The sequence below is a fragment of the Rhinolophus ferrumequinum genome, chromosome 6 (genome assembly GCF_004115265.2).
Source record: "Rhinolophus ferrumequinum isolate MPI-CBG mRhiFer1 chromosome 6, mRhiFer1_v1.p, whole genome shotgun sequence".
Classification (NCBI taxonomy): Eukaryota; Metazoa; Chordata; class Mammalia; order Chiroptera; family Rhinolophidae; genus Rhinolophus; species Rhinolophus ferrumequinum.
Window position 1 is genome coordinate 42,319,341 of NC_046289.1, and position 18,565 is coordinate 42,337,905.

At 36.2% G+C, this 18,565-nt stretch overlaps 1 protein-coding gene across 2 annotated transcripts in view; it reads right to left on the reverse strand.

Moving 5' to 3' along the window:
* Window positions 1-18,565, reverse strand: part of GLCE (glucuronic acid epimerase) — a 93,372-nt gene that overhangs the window by 4,616 nt on the left and 70,191 nt on the right. For both annotated transcript variants that reach the window (XM_033108443.1, XM_033108442.1), the window contains 2 exons: window positions 6,742-7,337; window positions 4,423-4,668 (listed from right to left, as the gene is read on the reverse strand). In XM_033108443.1, coding sequence (XP_032964334.1) covers window positions 4,423-4,668; window positions 6,742-7,324 — 829 coding nt within the window. In that variant the 5' untranslated portion in view covers window positions 7,325-7,337. The remainder of the gene's footprint in view (window positions 1-4,422; window positions 4,669-6,741; window positions 7,338-18,565) is intronic.

Here is an 18,565-nt window from a genome sequence, read left to right on the forward strand (position 1 = left end):
TATAACTCTTTGCATCTCAATTTTTTCACATGTTAAATAGAGATAATATTATTCTGCAAGGTAATTGTGAGGATTTTTAAAAAAGATAGTGGCTTGCAACATATTAAAAAATTACAGTGATTATCACTATTTTCCTGAAGCCATTGGCTTTAGAGGCTGGTAAAATAGTGAAAGTTGTTTTATCCAGTAAATTGTCAAATAGAAAATTTCTCCTGGCTATCTACAGTGCAATGATGGCTGACTCCCAGGAAGATGACTTTCTGAGTACTGCTGGGCTAAGCCTACCGAGAAAAGAAACCGAGCACATTAAACCAGACAGCAGCAGCAGCAGCAAGAACAAAAAATATATGTCGTACAAATTTTAAAGATAAATATGAATATCTCAATCTTTATAGAGCTTAAAATTTCAAAACACACGTACCGTGTTTCCCCAAAAATAAGACCTAGCCGGACAATTAGCTCTAATGCGTCTTTTGGAGCTAAAATTAATATAAGACTGAGTCTTATATAATTATGATAATATTATATAAGACCCAGTCTTATATTGTATTATAGTATATAAGACCGGGTTTATATTATATTATATTATATTATTATGTTATGTTATATTATATTATAATTATTATATGAAAGACCCAGTCTTATGTTATAGTAAAATAAGACCGGGTCTTATATTAATTTTTGCTCCAAAAGAGGCATTAGAGCTGATTGTCCGGTCTTATATTTGGAGAAACATGGTATTATCTCACTTGATCCTGAGGCTGGTGGAGCAGGAATTACCACTTCCCTTTCAGAGATGAAGATATGGAGGCTTTGCAAGGTTAAAAGGTTTACCCAAAGCCAATGCTAACTAGTGGTGGAGCAGGGACTAGAAACCAGGATTCCCAGACCCAGGATCAAAGACCGTGAAAAAAGAAATTATATTGGAAACAACATCTCGTGAGAATAATCAGTGGAAGAGTTATGTCTCTTAAATACAGCCATAGAATCAGATCTGCTTTGAGGAGTCCTTGAGGAAATCTTCAGTGTGTCACCAGGAGCAAAGATCAGAAATGTGAACTGATGATAGCCTATACAGTGTGACTAGTTTGGAGAGTATTCTCATGCTGAGTCGATCACTTAACTCTCCTAACACTGGACTTGACCAGTGTGGAGATAATTGACCCCAGGCTCTTAATTACTTTGTTTGATGGGACAATTATGGAAATTGTAGCAAGAATGAGAAAATCTTGATAGACTTATGCATAAAATGATGCTTTGAGTGGTTTTTTTTAAAAAAGTGATTTCAGAAGTATAGTTCTAACATAGTAAAAATCCATTCAATCTGGAAAACTGTGAACATGCACTCTCCCTCTAACTAGCATTTTTCTGCATCTATAGTCAAATGGAATCTGATGCTCAGTACAACATCCCTGAAACACTGCAAGATTCCACTGTCTTATGAATCACTCAAAATTAAATTATATTCAGCAGAGCAGACTATCTTGAGTGCTGCTCATTTTTTCATTCTTAGGGTAATGCCTCATTAATCAGACAATAGTATTAACTATGACATCCATTATTACCAAACGGGGTAACAATGACCCATCTTTAGAAGTCCAAATGGGAGGAAGCTGAAAAAATACCCATCATTTTTCTTCCAGAATTCCATTCTGATTTTTACTGTATGTATATAAATCCAATGAAATGATATGGTCCAATCAATTACCTAATGTCTCAGTATAACAGATTCGATCAAAGAACTCAGTAATGAATGATGTCATAGGACGTAACCTTTTGAAAAACCACTATTAATTTCCCTAAAACCTATCACCACCAGAGGGGATCACTGAGCCACATAGGAGAAGTGACAGAGAAGTCACAATTCCCCATTTAAATCAATCTACCAACAATTATAATTTTCACAACGATTTTACGATAGTTCTTTTAGTTCGCATTTTATAATTGTCAACATCACTCAGAAGGATCTAAATGGTATCAAATGAAACATGACTTTGGTGGTGGCAACCACTATGGAAGTACAGTAGGCAAGGCTCTCAGCTCTACTGGCGGTCTTACACTACCTAGGAGACACCTGCTTTAAATCTACTAATAGAAAATTGAATTTCCTAATTGTTTGAAATCCATGACTCCTCCTCTCTCTTAGTAGGTGTTCCCAGGAGTCACTACAAGTGTCCATTTTTCCGATATGTGTACATGTACTTTAGGCAACAAAGAATGATAAACATTTAAGACAGTCTTTAATTCAATGTTTTCACATACAACACAAACTGTTATCACTCATTCATTTAATCAACAGGTTTACTATGTGGAGTGAGAAGAGGCCCTACTTAGAACCTCCAGTAACAGTGAGAGATCAGGGTCAGGTAGAGGAAGAGACGCTCACAAGACACCTGAGAAAGAACGGCTACAGAGAGCGGAGAAAGTGAGGTCGTGGAGATGAAGCAAAGAGAGTGCTCTGGAAAAGGGAGAGTTCATTTAATGTAATAGAGTAGGACAGGCATAAAGTTTCAATTCATTGAAAATTCAGTTCCATTTTAAAATTAGGAAGAGGAACAAACCATTATTCAACAAATAAATAAAAAATATGCTGCAGACCCATGCTACGATTCTTTCCTCTAGATGATTTCGTCCCTTTGAGGGAAAAAAAAATTCAAGGCCAAAAAAGAAAGACTAGAAGGCCAATAGCATTTAGGTCCTGGTCCTCCAGGGTCTCACCTCACTGAGGCCTATGCTTCTATGTACAAGTCCTAATTTCTTCTCCATAGTGATTCTCTGAATGTCTCCCATGGGCCGATATCCTCCAAAAAGCCTCATCGCCCATACCCATGCCTTAACAAAACAGACTCACTCTGAGATTTCTTTCTCCTGCTCTGAGCAACAACTCCCATGTAACTCCAACTTACTCCCCCTCATCCACTTGTATTGAATGCAATGCCAGGTACACCTGTTATCAAAACAAGCACCCCAGTCCCAGCTAGCACACTCCCACCAACAGGGAGTTCCAACTGTGAGTAGTTTGTGTCTCACTGGCAGAGTGACTGAATGTCACAGACTTCTCTCCTCCATAGGCTTAAAACCACCTTAGGCAGTAGCCAGGGCATCCAAAAGTGCCCCATGAAATCTATTGCTCTAAATAGGATAGGGTTCAAAAGATTGTTCTAGAAAACTTCCCAACACTTGAGGAGATCAAGATGAGGACTGCTGTTTTCTACCCTAATCCAGACATTATTAATTAGTGCAAAAAATAAGTGCCTTGGGTGCACCCCCAACCAAATGTCCTTTTGCTTAGTCTCATCATTTCCTGCTGCAATAACCTCTTAGGTATTACAAGCTAAATATTCTTAAACATTTCCATGTACTTTCTCACCCCGTCACGTCTGTTGTTTTACAATAAATAAAGGTGCTCTATGCATTGGAATATCACAGAATGCCGTAGGAGAAAAGAAGTTCTAGTGACAGAATAAAAACGAAAGGTCACCCATTATTTGCACTGCATTAAGCACTCATAAATCCCTTACTTAAGGCCATCCAGAATGAGTAGATTTGTATTGTGGCTTTCAAGGTCTGTGAATTATGCAGTCATCAATAAAGGACAAGGAGAGAATACAGAAGAGGTCTTATAACCTTTCTCTCTTTATTTACCGACTGCAAGGTTGGCGGGATGGGGGGTGGGGATGATTTCTGTTCTTGACAACATTTCCCGATAGAGAATTTAAGCCTGAGGTGCTAACCAAAATTATTTCATTGTCTTTTTAAATAGTGGACTCATTCATTCTCATGGATATTGATTAGTGGAGAAAAATCCATTACATCCTAATTAATGAGACTGTCTTAGTAAAAGGGGAAATGTTGCATAAAGTTAATTTGATTTTATAAATTATTTTATTAATGAAATGGTTGTATATGAAGTTTGAGACAATCTAGTACATTAACAAAATTTAATATGGGAAGCAGGCCTAGTTGGTAATGCTATATTATCTTGAAAAAGTTATAAGCTACTGGTAAAAAATAGGCAAAGAAAGGATGGTTCTTTCCATAAACAAAAATTTCTACCTTAATGCAAAAATAAAGATAGAATTTAAAAATTAAAGAATACTGTACTGAAATAGTAAAATACACCTAGGAACTTCATTCCTGTGGGATACAGATCCCTGGAAGGAGATACACACGATACAGTCACCTGGACCTTAATATTCAATCTATGGCTTGGCTCTTCACAGAGTAAATATGCCTTTTATAACCCTGACTTTTTAGCTGTTCCTTTTTTAGGGATTTCACTTGGGTGACACCATTTATTTATATAAGTAATATAAAGGGTCTGCTAATGTGTTTTTTTAAAACCATAAAAACAATTTTAAGGGAGTGTCAGATGCCATAAATCAACATAAAATTAGCAGATACATATAATACATCACATACCTGGGGCTATGAACTGTTTAACATTGGTAAATTTAGACTTATCAGGCACAGTAGCCACAGAGCAGCCCTTTGGCACGGTCCAGTCACTGGGCTTGCTGAGTTTGTCCCTGTCTTCTGCTGTTTCATACACCTCTATGTGAGGGGGTTTCTCAGTTAGATTCTTGCTGTAATGACTTAACCCATACTGTGCGATTTGGATTGGGTAGAAATAGCCTTGAGGTCCCCACTGCGTAGATAAAGGTACACCTATAAAACAGAGAAACACAATAAATAACCATGTCCAGATATTTACAAGCTTGTTCTGAACACCACTCTTCACCACGTTACTTTTGGAGATATTATAAGGTTATCAGCACATTTTTAAGCTTCCTTATTATATGATTTTCATAATTACGAAAAAATAGTATCAAATTAACCAGACATGAAAAACAAAATTAAGTGTTCATTCACTTTCATTCATTATTTGTTGACAGATAGCAATGCAATATTGTAGATTATCTTTCAAGGACTGACTTTTTATGTGTTAATTTTGCTCACAGTTACAGATGTCATATTTTATAATCGTTTCATACATTCAAGTTTTGCACAATTTAAATACATGTAGATAATGTTACCACAGCTTTATTCTTGAATGTCAATCTTGAAATTTTCTTAAATATTTGTACTTAACAATCAAGTTAACTAGTTACTCATCTATCCCTCCAATGTCAAGATGTGGTCTAATAAGTATATAATCTGATAGTTAACGTATTTCTTGAAGAAGTCAGTTGTGACTAGACAACTTAAAGTATAAACATAACTTGTGACTCTTTTTCATATCCTTCATGTCAAAATGTAATTCTTGAGAACAAGGAGGATTTTTAAAAAATGTATTAAAGTTGTATATTTAAACATAGATTCTTGAAATAATTCATTAATGGGTAACCTCTTGTAAAGTTCTAAGCAAAACCTTTAAACGTTTGGTGTCAGTGTTTATTTTAGTAATTTCCTACATGGGAAATACAATCCTATCACATTGCACAGAATGTTGTATTGTTGCATCACTGTGTATGTGCTGGGAGATAAACTCCTATCTGTAGTTCTAGTCTCAGTAGAAACTGGGAACCTATAAAACCATTTGTGTTCTGATATAGTTTCAACACAGGATAAGAAATTAGGGACCATATAGGCTAAGAAACCTAGGCTACAAATAAGCTTTTTAACTTCCGTATTCTTTCTCCAACAGGGGATTTTTTTCTCCCCAAAATTCAAATGGAATTATTTTCATTTAATAAAAGGAGGCTCATACAATCTCATTAAAGATGGGTGATAACTATAATAATGTGCAACTGGCTTAAGAATTGATAGGCTGATCGATGGACTAGTAGGCCAGGAACATACTCTAGTATTCAAAATATTTTAGTATAATGACTCCATCATGAATCAATGGGGAAAAGACATTATTCAATACATGTTGGGGAAAAAAAATCTGAAGTAAGACCTTAACCCTGTACCATTTACCAAAACATAAATCAATTTAACAGGACTAAAAAGATAAATGTAAAAAACAAAAACAAAAACATAAAACATTCAGAGAAAATACAGATGAACAGCCGATCATAGTGGGACAAATAACTTTCAAAGCATAAAAGAAAAAGGTTAAAAGTCCCTTTGTTTAGTAAATAGAACTGAAAACCTCTAAAATTAGCACATCATAAGTAAATGAAAAGTCAAATTCAATTTGGCTTTCTGATCAATCCTAGGTTTGAAATACAAATTCCAAATTGTACTAACATACTATAAGGAACCCTTACTGCTCCAAGTTTGAAAGACAACATGTAATAGACTATAGGAGTTCAGAATACGTTCAGAGAAAATGGTATCTACGTATTGTATTGTTCTAAGGACTTTAAACCTCCATCCAGAGATGATACCTGGCTAATCCGGGAACAAGACTGTATTGGAATATTGATGGGTCCATTGAATGGTCTCTGTCTCTTTCCCATCTCCTCTGATAGAATAATAACTGTATATTTTAACTCAAAATTTCTGGAGATGCAGGGCCTTGGCCTTCCTGGTAAGAACTTAGATTCTGAGGCAGGTTAATGGGATAATCCTATTTAATCAGGTATGATCTTATTGCAGCCCTTAAATCATACCAGCTTGAAGGTTGCCCTAGGTTCAGACTTAATCTGTTCCTCCCTGCTAAGTCAGTGATGAAAGGTCTCTTGAAAGTAAGCTACTGTACGTATGTACTTGCTATATAATTAACACCTACAGTTTCCTATTCTTTAATACAGCCAAGATAAAAAAAGTGCAGTGGAGCACACAGATACCAACCTTCAAGCCCACTTATGCACTTGACTCTGTCTCGGACTTCCACATTGTAGCCTTCGAAGGACATAAACACACCATCAGGGTGATAAGGGGCTCTCTGAGCATAGACTTTGGAATAGCTATGAGAGAACTCAAACCGGTCATAGCCATCATACTGAACCATCTTTCCATAAACGTCAAAATATTTCTCTACCCAAGTGAACGGAAGAAAGATTTCGTTCCCCTCTCGTCTCCCTTTAATCGTGTGTTCATCATTTATGAGGCAGTCAATTTCTTCATATTTGAGCCCTAACACCCTGCTTCCCCCGTTGCTGTTGAAGCCCCCAGCGACAGGGGGTGCTTTCTGCTGTTCCTGAGGGAAGGCCTCCTCAGACTGTTTGGCCAGGTGGTTCACATAGTTGTTACTCTCAGATGCTGCTGCTCTTTTTTCTAATCCATCCACTCTGAAGCCACTGCTCAAGTGACGTGGAAACTGGATTGCTTTGTCGCTGGAACACTTATTCCACAGAAGCACTGTGACCAAAGTGAAGAGTGCGCAGATAATGATCAAAGTCTTATAGTTGACCCGAGCTGCCAAGCAACGCATATTCACACCATACCTACGGAGGCAAGAAGAAACATTCATGCAAAGATGTACTACTGACATTTCATAGGGTAAGGTTTTCTTTCGTTTTGGATGCTGAGCAACCACATTAGGGAAATTTTATTAATTGCATGTAATCTAATCAAATTTAAAATGACTGACTCAAACTTTTCAGGAGAGACAAAGAAAAGGCAAGAGGTACTTTCCCCTCTTAAAATGCTCATTACCACGGTCCTATACAGCAGAGATTCCCACACTTTCTGTTTCGGCTCCATTTGTGTCTTAGTAATTTTTTCACAAAGCCCCTAATCCAAATAAATGTCTAATAGTTCCATTTATTAAATAGCTGGGCCCAAAGAATTTAATACATATTTTTGTCCTGACAACTTACTAGCTGTTTAAAAAAAAAAAGCAACAGGTCTTGTTAAGATAAACACTGACATCAAACACTGACATCAATGTTGCCAAATCCAAGACTGAGTTTTCAGCACTCATCCTACTTGACCTCTCAGCAGTATGAAATAGTCCACAACTCCTTATTGGAACACTTTCTTCCCATGCCTTCTAGGGTCCCATTCTCTCCTGATTCTCCTTACACCCCACTGGCTGTTCCTCCTCAGCCGTCTTCGATCATTCCTCTCATCTCCCTGAACCTTAAATATTGCGGTGCCTTTGGAGCCCAGTCCTCAGAGCTCTTCTTTCTCTATTCACTCCTAGGTGATCTCACCCAATCTCATAGCTTTAAATACAATTTACACGCTGACTATTCCCCAAAATTCTATCTCCAGGCCAGACCTTTCTTCAGAACTGCAGAACATATATCTAAGTGCCAATCCAAGTAACTGACAGCTTTACGTGGAGGTCAAATGGACTTTGGAAATATAACATCTCAAACTTGACTTCTAATCTTTCCCCTCAAACTGTTCCTCCTTTCCACTGCTCAGACCAGAAATCATGACTCCTTTCTTGCTCACCCCATAGACAACAATCAGTAAGGTAATCCTGTTGGCTCTGGCTTCAGATTCTACCCAGAATCTGACCTATTTTCTGTTACCACCATGTCAGAGCCACTGTCATCTTGCATTTGGAATGCAGCAGTGACGTCCAAACTGGTCTCCCTGCTCCTACTATTCTACTCCCAAGTCTGTTCTCAATGCAGCACGGTAGTCAGAATGACGTTGTTAAATGTAAGCCAGATCATGTCACTCCAGTCATGATGCGAGAAGAATGTGATGTTGTCCCTGCTGGTCACCTGGTGTACCAGCCAGTTGGGATTGCACGCAAGCAGTCCTTGGTTGCCTGGTGCTGGGGTCATTGAGAAACATGAAAAATTATGGGTTAGTTATTATGTGTGCAACACATGGAATATTTCAGCCTGCTAAGAGTAAAGGGCCTGGTAAGAGTTCTCCTTGCTGTTTGCTGCAGTAGCTCTGTAATTTATTTTATGGTTAAATCCACAACTACTTATTTTATTGTTTGTAATCCTCCTTCCCCTTTTCCTCTCAATAAACTCTTTTGGTACCAGTGAGATTAAAAAAAAAAATCAAACCCCAAAATGAAAATGTTTTATGAAAAATTACACAATAAATTTGTTTTTCTTGTGTAATTTGTAATCCACTCATTTCTTTTACAAGAGAGGGTAAACTCTGAGTCCTTGCCTCTGTGAAAACAACTTTATTCTCACCTTTCATAAATAGTTTGGCAGGATACAGAATTCCTGGTTGGTATTATTTTCTTTCAAAAGGTTGTAGGCAATATTTTACTGTCTTAAAGCATTAAAGGATACTGATGAGAGGTTTGATTTCAGTCTGATGTTTGTCACTTTGTACACGACTTCCTTCTGGTGCTTCTGTTTAACCTAGGTATTCTGCAGTTTATCGAGGAGGTGTTACAGTACGAGTCACTTTTCAAGATGGTGTGTCCTTTCAGTCTGAAAACCTGTGTTCTCTTATTCCTGTTTAATGGATGTAGTATCTTCTTGCAGCTCTGAGTATATTAGAGCTCCTTTTGTCTCTGACTAGCTCTATTTTCTCCAGTGGCAATTTTTCTGGTTATTTTCGTGTCTTTCATGCCGTTAGTTTTCCTCACATGCCTGGTGATCTCTGGTTACTCATTCATATTGAGCCCTGAATGACTAACTAGCCAACAGAGATATTCTCTGTTACTGTGAAGATGGCCTGTGTTTTGGCGAGATGGCTCTCCTGAGGGGGTCTCTGCGTGGGCTAGGTGTAGGCTGATTGGCAGTGTTCCTTTAAGGTGCACAGGTGGGGAGTCAGCCGGCCCTCTAAATGCCAGAATGTAGTACAGGCAAACTGATAATACTAAATGGTATTTTATTTTTTTTTTAAAGTCCTTCATTAAAAACACTTACCTGCCAACATTTGAATCATTTGTCAGCTCTACCTAACATTTAGATCAAGTAAAATAGAAACATAAAGCATTTTGTCTCATCTTTGAGAAGTGACCAACCTCCACGACTCAAATGAGAGTAATCCTGCTTATGGAAACTAAGTTACCATTATGATGAGGCTCATGAGGGGAAAGTATAGAAAAATCAAAATTAAAAACTTTTAATAACCTTTATGCCCAGATTTTGTTATCTGATACCATTCCATAGTAAAAGCAATCATAGTAAAAGCAATCCAGGCTTCTTAGGGAAATGGGTGGATGATTCCAGGTTTGGGGCTTTGCTATGCCAGGAAACAAAGAAAACTTTTCAAATATCAATGGACCATAATCCAGGGGATCAAAAAAGTAGAGGAGGATAGATAAAACAAGATTGGGAATATACTGATAATTGCTGAAGCTGAAAGGAATGTTGGAGGTTCACTATATTTTTCTCTATACTTTTGTTTATGTTTAAACATTTCCATAATTTAAAAAATAGTATCACAGCAAAAAGACACAGGATAGGAATCAGCCTGAAAGGTCGCCTGCCCCCTGGAGTCAAAGTTGTGAGAATTAGGACTGATGTTAACTGAAACACACTGAATTAATTTAAAAACAAAAAACAAAAACAAAAAACCATGAGTTTACTTACAATGATATTAAAAAAGGCTAAAACCAGAAAAACAAACTTATGTCATCTTCTGAGCTGGTGAAAACTGGTAACTGAATGAAAGAATTAATCTATCTGGCCTTTGCAGGAGAACATAGCAATAACTCCAGATGTTAAAAAAATTCCATTTCACAAAAAAACATGGCTAATAATGTAGAAATTTTTGTTTTTAAAAATCAGAAAATTAGTATTATTGGATCCCTCATGAAATTACTAATTTAGGGAAGTATTATATTAAGGTACATGTTTGATAGGGACCTGGAGATTCATACCGTGCAAAGTAACACCAAATACATTATTTTCTAGTCAAAAGGAGAAAAACATGAAACTCTACAATGAAGGGATTGGATGGTCATTACCCTAACTCAGTGGTCAAATTCAGTTTCATTAGTAGTGGCTCATCCAGATACGATGTGTCTTGATGAGTTACAATAAGAAGTACATGACCTATCCTATATCCCAACCAAAAACGATTACTTGTATCTCTCAGGCCTTAAGATTTAACTTCTAGTTAACAGGAAATAGAAGGGACAGAGGAACAAGTTAAATGTGGAAGCAACCAGACACATTCAGAAGGTGAGACATCCTGTACTCACTAGTGGTATGAAAAGAAAAAGGGAACTGGGTTAGTTTTTCTTAAAGAGATGTAAGAGATATAACAACCAGCTGCGAAAGTTGGTCCTACCCTGGGAAATCTGACTATGGATTTAAAAAGAAGGAAAGCTGGAAGGACATATGGAGATTGTTAATTTAAAAAAGGAGGTTAAAAAACAGCAATACAGTAAATTCTCACTTTAGAAAACCATGCATATATATTTTTACTTTCTAATTTTCCATGATTATATTTACTGTTTTTAACCATAAAATTTAAAAAGATCAAAGTCAATTTTGTTAAAATATTGAAAGAAATATAAATTTTAAGTTAAAAATGTCTATATTTAGTTTTCAAAATAGGCACACTGACATTTTTTAGGGGAAGGAGGAGAGACAGAGGAGATAGAGAAAACCTTGAGCATGATATGCAGTGTTAACTAGCTTATTAAAGGTAAAAGTGATCATTTTATTATAATGTTCCTCAAATTGTAGAAAACTGACGACAGAAACTTGCAAATTTCAAGGTGACTGCATTGACATTTTGCTAAGTATAAACGATAGTAACTTTAAAAGCGAAAACGAGGGTTTTCTGCTGAGTGGTGATAATCTTCCTACTCACTTTAAAGCTTTTGCCACCTCTATGAACTAGATTAGATTAACCTTTCAAGTTAAAAAAAAAAGTTACTAACCCCCTAAATTCAAAAACCTTGAAACCTCATCTATTGCTGACCCTAAAGATTTATTTTATTAGAAACATAATGCAATAGAAATTGGTTTTAGTAACTTTGGAGACCTAAAACAGAAAATAACATTCAGTAAGCATCATAAATAAACCGTGGAAAAACTTCTTTGCAGAAATAGTTAAAAATTAGAGAAAGCAAAATATAATTTAGTTTTCCTTTGGGAGAGCAAACTGTTCTCTTTTTAAAAGATTTGCAATTCAAAGAACATTTATACCTTACTTTCTAAATTCATTTTCCTGAGTATTTCAAGTAACTATTAGAGTAATTCAGTAAACATTGAAACTGTGGATATCACGAGTTTTTAAAATATGAAGGTTATATTTCAGTTAAAAACAACCTTTAAATAAACTTGTAAAAGATTTCATTAAAAAAAATTATTGGCTTTTTCTTTTCTCTGAATAATGTAGACTAAAGGCTTACTTGCTCATTCTTTTCTCTTATTTATATACCTAACAATTTACATTTGCTATAATTCTTTGGTACCAAGTAAACGGAAGGAGTTGCTCAATAGATAATCAAACTGACTGGTTCAATCAGCATCAATTCAGCAGCTGCTGCGTAGCAGGTAAGGCAATGCCCCTAATGGCCAGGTTTGAGGGAAACATCTATGTTAAAAAGAAAAAATGCTAGGAGACAAGAACTGTAAACCTGTATGGTGTGAAACAGAGGAGGAAACCCGTAACTCTGCCTTAACTTTCTAAGGTGTTAAGGAAAGCTTCAAGGTGGAATGAGTCAAAGACTGACTGCCAAGCATGCTCCCAAATCACGGTATTTACGATAGCCATTCCCTCTGCCTGGCACTGTTTCTTCAAATATCCACTGGCTTGCTCCTTTACTTCTTCAGGCCCCTGCTTAAGGGTCAATTTATTAGAGAGGCTTCCTCTGACCACCCTCACCCCATCATTCTCTATGTTCTTATTTAGCTTTATTTTTCTTCAAAGTGTTTATCACCACCTGATATTAAGTGTACACATTTAGATTATTAGCCTTCTTCAATCCACTAGAATCTGAATTCCATGAGGCCTGGACCTTATTTCTCCTGGATCCCCAGTAACTAGAAATGTATCTGGTTTACAGCAGGCATTCAATAAAGATTTGTTAAATGAACAAACATTGTTAAGTATACAATTTTAGAAATAATAGACATTTGAAATAGACAATTTTTGTTTTCTTTCCCATATTTGGGTATTCTAAAATCATAATCCATATAAAAATGAACATAACCGACACAATGAATATGGATTGCGATGTTGTATATTTGCCAATTCTTTAAAACAAATTTATAATTTAATTACTGCTGTTAGTAATGTTCCATCTGTTTACTGCTTGATAGACCAAGATTTAAATTATAGGCAAATGGTTAAGCATTCTGTGATAGCTCTAACTCAACCGTCTAATATTTCTGGTGGTTAGGCCTCACCCAGTAATGAAAACAAGCGGTATTCTCTGTCAATTACAATAAAGGACATACTGAGAAGGTAATTTTGCGAGTCCATTTTTTTTTTTTAAATAACAAAGTTAAAATAATCTTTGATACAAGCGGCTCACAATGCTTCACATAAGATTATATTTCTGGGCAAACATTCCCCCCAAATTGAGCAGGAGTATATGGTATATCACATTATTTGCATTTCATAGATGAGAAGACTAAGGTGTAATAGCCCACAGAGCTTCACTAAGGAAGAGGACAGGAACAAAACCAACATAAACGAGAACTTAGTGCTCGCTTCGGCAGCACATATTCTAAAATAAACGAGAACTTAAACATGATTAAAAATTGTTTCTCAGTATTTTATGGATAACGAAACTGAGGCTTTGTGATGTTAAGTAATTTACCCTAGGTCATTTGATTATTTGACAGTTCACTTGAGATTTGAACTCAAGTTTGTTTGATTCCAAACCTTGTGTACTAATGGACATGTCATAGGGTATCTTTGAACAAATATATATTGTATTTCAGAAGCTGATTATTATCCTTCTTCAGGAGATATTCTAATTTATTACAGGTTACCAGTTATGAATTGAATTCAAACATTGACCGGTCTTATTCTAGACAAAGTTGAATTTTAATCTTGAATCAATAGTTTGCAAAGGTAAAACATAATTTTAGGAAAAGATCTAGTTATGCTAAAAACTTATTTGCATATTTGAATGGAATTTTTAAGCTTTCTTGAAATCCAACAGTATAATTACATGCCACATTAACATAAGAAAAGAGTAGAAGTGAGAATCATAATTATGAATATTTATGCATATATAGTCTAATAAAGATATCTTGTCTCCAGGTGGATTAAAATAATTAAGCCCTTGAAAATAGGATTTCCACTGGCCTCACAAATCCAGCAACAACTTACAAATGCATTACAGAGCTGCATTTTTGCGAGTAATTATGATGATGATCTGGGGTAACTTGGGGAAGCAAAACCTTTCTCCAGAGATAGAAATGGAGCATAATAACAGTTTCACCAGTCCATGTTAATTTGAAGCTTTGAAAATAATGTATGTGTTGGTGTACTAAAAATCCTAAAGAGGCAGTATATATATAAGGAGAGTAGCATTAGTATAAAAAGTTAAGAGTGTAAAAAGGTATAAATCTTAAAATAAAAATATTTTCATTTCAAGATTGTCTCGTTAGCCATACCCAAAACAAAACAAAACAAAAACCACTACCTGGAATATACATGCTTTAACTTTTTTTTCTACTTGGTTTAATTTCTGGAAAGAACATATAATCTTGGACATAGAATGTATATAATTACTCTCAGAAACTCCCAGTGACATCAAAGCTCAAATTTATCTGCTCAGTTACTCAACAGAAATCTGCTTTGAAGCAACTTAAACCAATACTTTTGCTTTATCTGCTATTCTCCTATAACCATACCCATTGCCATGAAAGAAAAAACACAAAACAAAAATGAAAAACATCAATGGGGAATAAAATCAATAATGTTGTAAAGACTATGTAGGGTGTCTGATGGGTACTGGACTTATCCAGGGGATCACTTCGTAATTTATATAAATGCCTAACCACTACGCTATATACCTGAAACTAATGTAAAATAACATTGAATGTCAACTAAAATTACACACACACACAAACACACAGTCACGGGATATAAAGTACCACATAGGGAATACAGTCAATGGTATTGTAATAGCTATGTACGATGTCAGAGGGGTACTAGACTTGGGGGGTTATCACTTTGGGAGGGGCGTAAATGTCTAATCATTATTTTGTACACCTAAAACAAACAAAAACAAGAAAACAAAAAATGAAAAACTTCAAACTGCAGCAATAAAGGATAACCTTCCAATAAGGAATATGTTAATTGTATAAATGAACACTCAGAATAGAACTTGGGAGTTGGGGGGAGGCACACTTGTGGTGCTGTGCGCTATTTGGAAGGAGAGCTGCGACTTCCTGGTTGGTGTCTTCTATTAGCCCAGAATGTGGAAGCTCACATTCTTTTTTCTTTTCCAATTAAAAAAAAAATCGTAGTAAAATACACCTAACATAAAATTTACCATCTTAACCATTTTTAAGTGTACAGTTAAGTGGTATTAAATACATTCATACTGTTGTACTACTATCACTACTAGTCACCTCCAAAACTCTCATCTTGTAAAACTGAAACTCACTAAATATTAAACAACAACTCCTTATTCCTCTTTCCCCACCAGACCCTGGCAACCACCAATCTACTTTCTGTGTCTATGATTCTGACTACTCTAAGTATCTCGGATAAGTGAAATCATATGTGTACAGTATTCGTCTTTTTGTGACTGGCCTATTTCACTTAGCATAATGACCTCAAGTTTCATCCATGTTGTAGCACGTCAGAATTTCCTTCCTTTATAAGGCTGAATAATATTCCATTGTATCTATATACCACATTTGCTTATCTATTCATCAATTGATGGATACTTGGGCTCTTCTATTTCTTGGCTATTGTGCACAATGCTGCTATAAATATGGGTGTACAAATATCTTTTCGAGACCCTGTTTTCAATTCTTTTGGATATACCCCCAGAAGTAGAATTTCTGGATCACATGGTAATTCTATTTTTAAGTTTTTGAGGAACCACCATTCTGTTTTTCACAGCGGCTTTAACTTATTATTTACATATTTACATACCCACCAACAGTGCACAGGGTTCCAATTTCTCCACATCCTCACCAACACTTGTTATTTTGGTTTTTGTTTTTTAAAAGCAGCCATCCTAAGGTATGTGAGGTAGCATCCAATTGTGGTTCTGATACACGTTTCTCTAATGATTAGTGATGTTGGGCATCTTTTTATTGTTCTTATTGGTCATTTGTACATCTTCTTTGGAGAAACGTCTATTCAAGTCCTTTGCCCATTTTTGAATTCGGTTGTTTTTTTGTTACTGAGTTTTAGGAATTCGCTATATATTCTGGATTTTAATCCCTCCTTAGATATATGATTTGCAAATATTTCTCCCATTCTGTGGGTTGCTCTTCTACTTTGTCGATAGTGTTTACTGATGAATAAAATGTAATTTTTATGTAGTCCAATTTGTCTATTTTCTCTTTTGCTGCCGATGACTTTGGTGTCATAGTCAAGAAACCACTGCCAAATCTAATGTTGGGAAGCTTTTGTCCAATGTTTTCCTCTAAGAATTTTATAGTTTTAGGTCTTACATTTAGTTCTTTGATACATTTTTTAGTTAACTTTTTCATGTGGGGTGTGATAGGCATCCAACTTCATTCTTTTGCATGTGGATATCCAGTTTTCCAGCAACACTTGCTGAATAAGACTGTCCTTTCTCCATTAGATGGTCTTGGCACTCCTGTCAAAAATCATTTGACCATATACGCCAGGATTTATTTCTGGGCTCTCTATTCTGTTTCATTGGTCTATATGTCTGTCATTATGACAGACAGTATATTGTGATTGCTGTTGCTTTGTAGTAGTAAGTTTTAAAATTAGGAAGTGTGAGCCTTCCAGTTTTGTTCTTTCTTAAGACTGCTTAGGCTATCTGGGGTCCCTTAAGATCACAGAACCCCTCATTGTTATTTTGTTCTCTGCATACCATCTCTATGTGCTATAAATGTTAATTATTAACTATCCTGTACCCACCAATGTAAATGAAGTGTCTTTTTGTTTTACTTTTTATCCAATCCCAGAGGTTGCCCCACTTTGCTTTCTCCCACCCCCTGAATCTACTACTAACGGATTTCATGTAACTCTCCTTATGCCTCCTCCTTTTATTCTAATGTATAAAATAAGCTGCAAAACGGCCATTCTCTGGAGTATTTTCTCAATCCGTTGAGATTTTGCTTCCTGGCAATTGTCATCAGTTTGGCTCAAATAAGCTCATAAAAATCCCCCCAGGCGTGGACATTCCTTATGTGGACGGTATCACGAGTACGCTGTTGACTCGTACTGAGCGCGCCACATTCCTCTTTTTAGTGGCTGCAGAGTCTTAGCTCAGATTCTGTCCTGGGTTATTTCCTATAAATCAGTACCTGGATCTACAACTTGATAAAAGTAGGGTTTGATTTTTCAGCAAGAAGACTTTATGGTAGAGGTGTGAACTTTCACTAGGAAGTGTATAATATCTGATAGTCTCTCTTTTTGTTATGTTAGGATTAATCTGCATGTTGAGGTGTTGTCAGTCTGATCCAGCCATTATAAAGTTCTCCATTAGCAGTCCATCTAATAGTTTTAGCAATCACTGATGACTGTTTCACTAGGGGTAACAAAATGGTGCTATTCTAATTCTATCAGCCCTTCTTAATGTATGAGCTGAAATACTTCTGCAAAGAAAATCTCGCCCTTGCCATCTATTTGGTTATCCTGAGGTATATAGTTTGTATAGGAAAGGCAGAATTAATGCTTGAATCTTTCCTTTTATTTACCAATTTTAGAAATAATGAATTGGCTTCCTAATAACCTCCAAAAATAAACAGTTTTTCAGTAATATATGAACTCACAAATTTTAGACATATCCATTATCCATTGCAGTTATTAATTTTTGATGCTCAAATTATCCTATCTTTCATCAGTGCAAATCTCTTCAAGCTGGCTTCTTTTGACACAACCCAAGTAGTTTCTGATAGCTTTCCTGCTTTCTTGTATGACAAAATATTCTGGGATCATCATGTATACTTCCTGCTAAAGACCTGAAACAGCCATTCTTCAAAGAGTTCTAGTTGCTTTCAGTGGGAATATCTAGATTATTTCTAATAGAAATTTCTTGACATTTCTATATTTCAGGTATATGAACACTGCTTTTCCAAGTTTCAGTGCTGGTGTACTATTTTTTAGATATTTAGTCATCTCAGTAGTGACTGGAGGTGTGTGGTTAGAGGGAGTCAGATGCCTGTACCCAGACTGCTCTCTGAATCTGTTAGGATCGGGTTTTGTTGCTAGTAGCCGACACCAGAAACAAATCCTTTTATGTTCCAGCCATTGGTATTTTTCACTCATGTAAAAGGAACTGTTGACCCCAAGAAGAATACACCTGCCAAAAAGGACTCCTTGTGGTTAACTGGGCTCAAATTCCTAACTAGAGCCTAGCAGCCATTGTTTGCAGAGGTCTGTCACGCATGCTGCATTTCAAGGAAAAGCCAGACTGGGCTCCAAGCCTCCTGCACTGTGTTCCTGCTGCCTGAGCGGACCCTTATAAGAGAGCTCCTACCGTATTTCAACCAATAGGACTGAGACTTTCCCTGTCCAATTGGAGCTGTGCAGCTATATCCTTATTTGCATCTTCACCAACCAATATGAGCAGCTCCGTTCAGACCAATCAGGACAGTGCTTTTTGGGCCAATCAAACTGAATATTTGGAGGCCTCACCTGCATGAGAATGAACCAATCAGGG